This window comes from Cucurbita maxima, unplaced genomic scaffold, assembly GCF_002738345.1.
Source record: "Cucurbita maxima cultivar Rimu unplaced genomic scaffold, Cmax_1.0 Cma_Scf00008, whole genome shotgun sequence".
Lineage (NCBI taxonomy): Eukaryota > Viridiplantae > Streptophyta > Magnoliopsida > Cucurbitales > Cucurbitaceae > Cucurbita > Cucurbita maxima.
In genome coordinates, this window is record NW_019272024.1 from 2783076 (window position 1) to 2792677 (window position 9602).

The window sequence follows — 9602 nt, forward strand, 5'->3', positions numbered from 1 at the left end:
AAAAAAGCAAGGAAAAAATGGAGGTGCGGGGAATCGAACCCCGTGCCTCTCGCATGCGAAGCGAGCGCTCTACCATATGAGCTACACCCCCATTTGTTTTTAGTGTGATACAAAGTATTAAAATACTCTTTATCCAAATATTCACAATTTTTCGCACAATGAAAACAAATAAAAGTTCCAACAAAGTGCATTTTTCAGCTATTAATTCACAACAGATAAAAATATAATACAATAGAAACAAAGTTTCTGTATTAGTGAAATGCCAAGGATTATTAATATAACCATTTTAAAGAACATCCATTTTCAACAATGCCAAAACTGCTAGGTGTGGCTTTGACGATTACCATAGAAATCTATGTTAGTTTCCTTTATTTGTTGATTGCTGACAATAAAAAAAGTTGAAACTGTTATTATATTAATCAGTATTTGGTGGACTAAAAAGAGTAGTAAGCAATTAAGATTTTCTTTAATAGAGAAAGTTGGAAAATTAGGCCATAAGAACAGAAACAGTAAGTTAAAATAAAAAAGACTTTACATGACCGGCAGATAAAACTTCTATAGCATTTGATCATAATGAAGCTAAAAATGCTAAAAACGCTAAAAACAGCAAGCCAAAGGTTTGGGTGAAAAAAATGACAAGACACAACTAGATTCCTTCCTTTTCATGGTATCAGCTATCGGCCGAGGACAAGCAGGCAACATCTACATTTCCCATACAAATACTCCATTTATTACACGATGTTGACGTGTGGGTGTGTTCTTCAGTTACCAAAACGGCCTCTTTGCCATGGAGGTATTTGCTGGCGACCACCATTCCGTTGTTGTGCGGCGCCATTCTGTCGCTGTGACAACACCCTCAGCCTCTGTTCCTTCATGTTGGCAAACAGTGAGTCCAGAGTTTGTGGTCTCTGTCTCTGCGTAGCATATGTTTGTGGTCTCTGTCTCTGCGTAGCATTTGTTTGTGGTCTCTGTCTCTGCGTAGCATTGGTTTGTGGCTGGGCCGGTGCAGCTACCTGGAGAAGGGAAGAAGGGGGAATAGATGAGATTAAACTAACTGCGATCCAAACTTGCATTCATCATCTCATTTGATGGAGTAACTTCACTACTTCAGACCAAAACTCAGTTACAAACACAGTACCTTGGGAACAAAGGTTCGATTATTAAAAGGCTTCCTTGGAACCGGTGGAGCATCAACCCTGCACCAAATATTATTGAAATGATTGATGAACAAAAGAAATAACATTTATAAGTAGACCCGCTAGGTAAAAAAATGACTATCCAAATTAAACTTCCACAAACCCAGATATTTTCAACACTCCTTGAGCGGCAGTATGCAGATAGATCAGAGAATCTTACCTCGATGAGCAAATTCAAATGGTATCCCATTAACAGAAATAAAAAACAAACCAGATCATGAGAATGCAGTCATCAAAAAAAGAGAATCAGCTCAAAATGTGTTGCGCTTGCCAATCCAAAAAAAGCACTGTCCAGTTATAATAGCAAAACCAGAACCTCAAATCAATCATCGCACGCTTGGCTTGCTTTAATGCACAATGAAAGCTCCAAACTAGTATTATCAATGAACAGATAAACTGCTCCGCAGGAAGACTCCTGTCCGGAACTTGAACCAGAAAATGAAGGCTTCAACCAGGATATGATTTAAACGCGGCAGTAGCATGAATTTCTGCAGTACTAGTGTATTCCACGTGGATAAAACCGAAGTCTACACATAATACCTCATAGAAGAAGCCATAAATGCCATTGTTCAACACATTTTAACTAACCATACTTAATTTCTTCAGCACTTTCGTTATTCATAGAATTATGAAACGACAAATGACCAGAAGTACACAGTTCTTGTTTTACTTGCAACAAACGCAATTTCAATTCATCCCCAAGTATCTACTAAAGATGATGAGATGTCATATTCCTCGGGTCAGGCTGACTACAGGGATAAAGAAGCATTTTTCACAAGTGGAAAACTTTCCAGAGTCGAGGGTTTCCTCATTTGCAGTTTTACCGTTAGTCAAGAAGTAGAATTACTGAGAGACTTGTCAAGACATGGTAGTTGGAAGGCTGACAAATGTACCCAGGATGTAACAGCAAACGAAAAGAGAACACCAAGTGGAATCAACAAAACTAGCAGACGGATCATTAACATAGAAAGATGTGCAAATTCTGACATCACAGCAACCCCTAGGGTTCTTTGCATCCCTTATTGCAAGCAAACAAAGATATATCGACTGTCATCACAAGGAATGAAAGTTCACAGCAGCAAACTTTGAACATAATGAACAAGAGACAATTGTGGAATAACCGTTAAAGAGACGGTGCCACAATCTCAGTCAACTCCTGTTCTAAAAACATCACATCTTGCAAACAGCTTCCACATCAATGCAACAAAAGGGAATCTGGAAGAGGCTGCTATAATATTGTAGATTGTCTAAGAAGACTTGAGAAACCCAAGACAATAAGCACATTCAATAAGGAGCTAAAACTCAAAACTATACACACTCATCCAATGAACACAAAAGCCCTTTTCACCACACCACATTTTTCCAGATGTTCGCAGCAATCAAATTCAATCAAAAGTTCAAATTATCTTTGTCCCAGCAACTGAAACTCCCACCAAGCACTTACTTGTCAGACAACCAAAAGATAACTCAATGCATTCCAGAACCAAACTTAAGAAGATAAAGCAGAATCAATTCCCAGGTAGAATGGAAGAAACAAAATAATTGGAAATACTCCCACTCCAATTCAACTGGTTGAAGCAAAAACTTATCATCCAGCTTATCCAACCAACATATTATGTTTCTAACTTCATATTTAAAACTTGGACACTGTAGAAATCATCAATTGTGTATAAACGTGATTTACCTGTCATAGCATCAAATAAAAAATTAAACAAACCAGCCATCAAATTAAAATTGTCTCTGTAATAAATTTCTTCTTTAAAACTATCATATAGTTTAGGTATGTTGCCAGGGTAGCTGAAGTAAAACATATAATCATAATTCACAATGAGAGCTTTCCGTAGGCTAAAATTGTATAGTCGTATACCTTGTCTTATTCCAGTTGGGTGCCCTACGATAAAAAGCTCTGGGGCGAGTTGGAGCAACTACAGCCCTTCTGGAAACCTCAGTTGTCAAAGCAAATTGATTCCCTTGAAAATTTGACCTTCTTTTGGCCAAAGCCCCCTAAATACAAAATGAAAATTCGGAACTCGTCATACAAAGAAAAAAAGAAGCAAAATAAATGATATTCAAGCTAAATAACTGTACAAACCTGTCTTACAGAAGATCTTGAATCCATGAAACGCTGCAACTTCCTAGGTCTATCTTGAGTGACATTATTTGGAAATTTCTGCATTTTGTTCTGCAAATGGAAAGATAAATCACTACACATATAATAAAAGGAAGACTCCCACATTCAACAATAAACTGCTCAGGTTAAAGGCATGCTAAAAATAAAAGATTCTTACCGGAAACCTTCTTTCCTTCCTGGCTTTATTTCCAGTAATTTTGGACATTTTGATAATATCGTCTAATTCAACAACAAAAAATGTAGAAACAGAATAATCAATAAATTTTCAAGAGGCCCATAAATTCTCAAGTACTGAAAGATATTCCGAAGCCCAACCTAAAGCCATGTCCATCTTCTTCTCAGTTACGGCAATAGCCTCAGTTGTAAGTGGTTTAGCCGCCATCTAACATGAGATTCAAAATAAAAAGTTAGAGTGGAACTAAAAGAAAGGTAACAGTTTGGGGGAAAAAACACAAATATATCAATAGGTGCAAATCCTCGAGTGCAGAAACAATTGGCAAGCAAGGTGGCTGAGAAAAATTTATAGGTTTAAAGCGAACGAAATAATGCAGTTCGTCAACACGGTAGCTTCAAATAATTAAGAAATAGAATTCTATTGCGTAAATTGAGCATATGGCCTCGGAAAACTCTAAGAGAAACCATCCATGTCCTCACATCAGTCGCAGAACTAGAAGTTGTCAACAATTACAATATGCTTCCAAGGTCTCATTAAAAACCGAAGAAACACCGGAAGAAAAGAAACTACATCGTGGCAACCAAAGAAAGGGGGAAAAGCATGCGCAGATATAGTTCGCACTGAATTACAGAAACAGAAAACTCATCCGAAAACAGACCTTCAACAATACAATCCCAACACAACAAAGAACTCTCCTCTCGTACTCAACCTTAAATCAAATAAAAAGGCATACCCGAAGGTACAATAATCTACTACGCCTCCCACAAGACATCAAATAACATCAATACAAAAGAATCACGAAATCGGATACAACTTCTAGGGTTTCCATCGTAAAGTAAACCTCGTAGATCCAAACGGAGAAGAGATAACAAACCTCTTGACGATAAGATAGTTCGTCGCTCGAAAAAGGATCGGAGAAAAACCAGTGAAGATTTAGGACAGAAAAATCGCAAAGAACCTAAACGAACACAATGAAAACTTCCTGAGCTTCGCGGGAGAGTCAATTCCTTGCCGCCGAAGGAAGAGGAGACTTGGTAGAAAAATAGGGCAACGGAGGCATTATATATAGAAGAAAGCAACGACGTCGTTTAGTAGAAACTTCACGTAGAAATAAGGAAAGTTTTGGTTATGTATACGTAAGTTTGTTAAGTTTGCACTGGCTTAAAATATTTCTACTAATATTGGTTTATATTTACCATGAACTAATCATTTCATTAGTGAAAATAAATTATTTTCCTTAATTAAATATATGAAAGTTATAGTTTTTTAGGACCTAATAATGCTGCTTGATATAAAATTAGTGGTTGAAATTAGCATTAATTGAAATTATTCTTTTGTTAAACTATTGTTTTTTTTTTAATATATTTTTATTTTTTTTTTATTAAAATTAGTTAGTGAATTTAACCAAAGTTAAATATTTGATAATTATTATTATATATACAATTTGATGATATCGAAAATTTAAGATTAAAATTTATACAAATAAGGATTCTTATGCTTGTTGTATGGTATTTGTAGAATTATTTTCTAATTTTATATTTGAATTTTTCTTTTTAAATCAACTTGATCTACCATTGTTTATAAGTAACACCCTTATTATTGGATTGGAGTAGAGTTAGGAGTGTACATTAACTCAACAACTCGGACTAACCCAACTTGAACTATAAGGGTTGGGTTGGATTAACATTTCGAACGGTTGGGTTCATTTTTTTTAACCCGAACTGAATCATTTGGTTTTGGGTTCATGGACAAAACATTCGGGTGGACTAAAACAATTAAAAATGTATAAAATTTATTAAAAAACCATTTGTTTTGTGTAATAGATTTGTCAAGAGTGTATTGAGGCCAATCCAAAGACAACTCCGGACAAATACATATATAATTGTTTTTAAATATTATTTTGTTATTTTATTATTTTTAATTTCTTTATTTAATTTCTTTTATATATATATATATATATATTAGAAATATCTTAATTTTTGTAAGAACCATATTTATTTAATTTCATGATCTATCCTTATATTTTGTTTAACCAATTTTCAAATAATATTGGTAGTTAGTTGTGTCAATGTTGAACTGTTAATATGTTACCATTTTCGCTCGTTTTTTTATTGAATTTATTGTTTCAATAATTATAGATTGGTTTGTGTTTGTTTGTGAAGTTTTCATATATTTTATGTAATCTGAATAATTATAAATTGTGAATAAATAAAACTAAAAAAAATTTGACAACCCAACTCGAAAAAGATGGTCAGGTTGGGTTGGATTGTGAAAAGTTTCGGGTTGAGTTGGGTTACCAATCCAACCAACCCAAACTTTTGGGTTGGGTAAAAAAAAATCCCCCAACCCGACTCAACCCGGACAATGTACACTTCTAAGTAGAGTCATTACAACTGGTTTTATTCCCCTATAAAACGTGATTTGACCAAAATTCAAAATACAAGTCCATGGTATGTGACATTCGAGTAATAGAGGAGATACATAAATAAATTTGAGACCATGTGTGAATAATAGCGATCCTAAGAATGATCAGGTAACTTTGGGCTTAACTTGTAGATTTCCCAAGGGAGAGAATGGATTGCATTCGAAATTGGTGCGATTATGAATACGGGTTCTCTTGACCATTGGGCTTCTCATCCGGACATCTCGAACATCTATCCATTCAAGTTCTCTCGAGTATTAGACTCTCTCGTGTCCGTGCCTAACCATTTATGGCATATATTATAGATGATCCAACCTTTGACATATGAATTGGGGCGCAAGACCAGTAGACCTGTGTCGTTCAGTACTATCTTTGAAATATCGTTTTCAAATGAAGATGCTCGAAACGCTTGCTTCGCGATACTTGCCCATTGCATGTGCTACAACCAAATTTAATTTTAATTTTTAATGTAGTTTTCATTAGAATCTTTATCAAATTTTTATCATACAAATATTTTATAATTGAAACCATATGCAAATATGATTTTTATTCCATTACCAATTGAAAAAAGTATCATAGTACTTTTCAACAATTTAATAAATTTAAAATATAAATTAATTTGAGATAAAAATTGATATTTTTTTCCATAATTTTTAAAATCGTGAAACTAATTGAATGGTCAAACCAAATGGAATAAAATCAAACCATTGAGAAATGATATATGGAGTAGTTAATGGGTAGAATTCTATTTGATAAAATATAAATATTTAATAAAATTTAACATTTTTCGTTTGAAATTCAATTATTTTTACTTTGGTCAAATTTTCTTTGTTTTTTCAAGTTTCAAACAGCTCGTGATTTTGAAAATAAAAAATAACTTAAATTATATTAATGAAAAAAAATAACTTTTAACAACCATACAAAAAATGTTTATCAAATATAAAATATTAATATTAATTATTTCCTTATTTTTACTATATATTAATATTATATGTTAGTTTTTTTTTTTTTTTTTTTTTTTTACGAAAACAAGAATTAAACATTTTTCATACATCTAAATCACATTCTCCCGTGAAACAGACAATTAAAACTTTTCAACGACCGATTCAATGGTGCGAAGAGAATTGAAAAGAACATTAACATGCATTTAATGTAAGAATACGACAGGTTGAATTGTAGTTTTCTTAAAATAAAACTAATTCTACACTCTAAATTGATTAAGTCTTTCTATATAATTGATGATTTAATTTCGACTTATCGTTAGGTTTCAAATAAAACTGTGTAATTGTTGAATTATTATTTTAACCTCTGAAGAAAAAAAAATACAAAAATCGACTTCAATCGTGACTTTTTTTTTCAAAAGTCTTAGATCTTATCTTGTGTCATTTACTCCATCATAATTTTAAATTGTTTATAAAATACTTTTTTACCGTAAAAGTATAATTAAGGTATGATTGAGTTCATCGAACATGTAGATCATGATTAATATCTTAAGACAAAAATTTATTGTAAGTTTATAAATACTTGGACCGAAACAATGTACATTAAAGTTTAATAGTTAAATTGTTAACCAATTGAGTTATATTTAAGCTCGGTTCGTAGAAGAAAAAAAATATGAATATGATGAAATGACCCTTATGAAACGAAAGGGTGGACCAAGTCAAGCATGGGTATTTTTGGCATTTGAAGTGGGTCCTACTCCCAAGAGCTACATAATTTGATCTGTTTTCATTAGGGGAGTTGTAAGGATCAGACGGAAAGAGCTTTCCTTTTCTTGTGAAGTTTTGGTCCATTGGTCACATCTAAAGACTTTGGAAAGTACACTAAACAAAAATTACTTGACCCAAACATGTTGATTTTCCAAGCTAGATTTGAAGGTGATAATTTTTTTTATATATATATATATAAATTATATTTAACTCGATTTATATATATTCAAAGCTAGAAAATTAGCCCGTGTATCGTATAAAGATCATAAGATTATTTTATACTGTTACCCTCAACATGTCCGTCTCACGATACTACCTATTTGGGTCATTTTGATTAATCATAATTTTGGATTGAATATCCGTTTAGGCTTCATGGACTCTGATATTGAATTTGTGATGTCCCACGTTAGTTGAGGAGGCGAACAAATCATCCTCCATACGAGTGTGAAAATCTTCCCCTAGTAGACGGGTTTTAAAGCCTTGAGGGCTAGCTCGAAAGGGAAAGTCCAAAGATGACAATATCTGCTAGCAGTGATCTGGGCTGTTACAGAATTAAAGCCGATTAAATAAATAATTTGAAAATTCATTAAAATTTTGTAATTTAATCGGGAAATTAATTTTTTTCTTTCTTAAATTATTGTTGACGGTAAATAATGAAAAAACTATTGAAGTCCGAATGTAATAAATATTAAAAGAATCGAATAAATGAAAGAAAAAAAAAATCGATTCTTTTTTTTGTAATAATTGAAAAGAAAAAAAAAATGTCTATAACCAAAAGTTTCAATAAGCAAATAACATGGCTTTGAATTCTCAAGCATTTTCTTCCTCTATAAATAGTTATTTTTCCCTCTCTTTCTTCCTCACAATCTCATCTCTCTAATTCTCTCTCTCTCTCTCTCAGATCTGAAAAATCATGATCGGCAATTTGATTTCAAGCTTGAACAAAAAGTTGCAGGCGGTTGAGATCAGTAATCGCTGCAGACGAACGAAGAAGACGACTAACGTATACAGACGTGATATGAGCAAGAAGAAGCAGCCGCAGTCGCCATCGCCGTCGCAGGGGAAGCCGGAGATCGAGAAAGTGAAGAAGAGAGTGAGATTTGCAGATACGGAACCGGTGATAATCGCCATTGACAGAGAGGAGCGGAGTACAGAGGAGGAAACAGAGAAGAAAGTGGTTAGAATTACGGTGAAATTAACGAAGCAAGAAGCGAATCGGATGCTTTCGAGGTGCTCCGATGGCGGCGTTCTAGAATTCGGAGATGTTGCGAGTGAGCTCATGCGGATTCCTGCGGCTCGCGTTAGCTCTTCTATGGTGGTCAATTGAATTTTCCCCTCTTATGTTCTTCTTGGAGAACTTCTAGGGTTTTCGGAAATTATATTCTTAATCTTTGCATTTCTTTTCAATTTTTGCTTCTGATTTCATTGTGATTAGTAGATTATAAGTTCAATTGGTGTAATTAGGAGTTAGGATTGTAAATTATATTATCACACAGTGTCAACATTTTTGTAGAAATTATGTATTAAGCATTAAGAACAGAGGCATTGATATCCATTCACCGATATCTGCAGACATGTTATGGCCGATGTCTGGATATGGAGTGAGGGCGGCTTCCAATTTTTACGTAGAAAAAAGAGAGACCACATGCTTGAATTTATGAGTCAACATTTAATGGTAGCTTTCTAGAAATTACGGCTTTTGAATTGTCTGATAAAGTAAAAGCAGGTCGTAATGACCGGTGGTTGAGTACTTCATTCCATTTCGTGCATTTATGTGAAGCTACTAACTGCAATCAAACTTCCAACACCATTTTTGTGGATTTATTAACATATATTTCCTACTGTTTGGGTTCGATTTATGTTCGTGACCACACGATTTGTTTCCAAGAACACGATTTGTATATAAACAGTTTTAAAAAATAAATTACAAATATTGTATTAAGAGGATAGATACCAAAATGAATGGAAA

At 33.6% G+C, this 9602-nt stretch overlaps 2 protein-coding genes and 1 non-coding gene across 4 annotated transcripts; 1 reads left to right on the forward strand and 2 right to left on the reverse strand.

Annotated features, from left to right (window-relative positions):
* Positions 1–18: 18 nt before the first annotated feature.
* On the reverse strand, positions 19–91 carry TRNAA-CGC. Its single transcript has one exon. It is a non-coding gene; the product is annotated as a tRNA-Ala (tRNA).
* A 396-nt stretch (positions 92–487) lies between these two features.
* On the reverse strand, positions 488–4554 carry LOC111483428. Of its 2 annotated transcripts, XM_023129652.1 has the most exons (8): positions 4377–4554; positions 3643–3709; positions 3485–3546; positions 3289–3378; positions 3064–3200; positions 1139–1196; positions 928–1013; positions 488–897 (listed from the first exon to the last, which is right to left on the reverse strand). In XM_023129652.1, the coding sequence occupies exons 2-8, from the start codon at positions 3707–3709 to the stop codon at positions 762–764; spliced, it is 636 nt and encodes a 211-aa protein (XP_022985420.1). In that variant the 5' UTR covers positions 4377–4554; the 3' UTR covers positions 488–761. The 2 variants fall into 2 exon arrangements, with proteins under 2 accessions (XP_022985420.1, XP_022985419.1); XM_023129651.1 differs by having other exon boundaries at positions 488–1013.
* A 3911-nt stretch (positions 4555–8465) lies between these two features.
* On the forward strand, positions 8466–9348 carry LOC111483436. Its single transcript, XM_023129662.1, has 2 exons — positions 8466–8948; positions 9206–9348. The coding sequence occupies exons 1-2, from the start codon at positions 8547–8549 to the stop codon at positions 9236–9238; spliced, it is 435 nt and encodes a 144-aa protein (XP_022985430.1). The 5' UTR covers positions 8466–8546; the 3' UTR covers positions 9239–9348.
* The last annotated feature ends 254 nt before the right edge of the window (positions 9349–9602 follow it).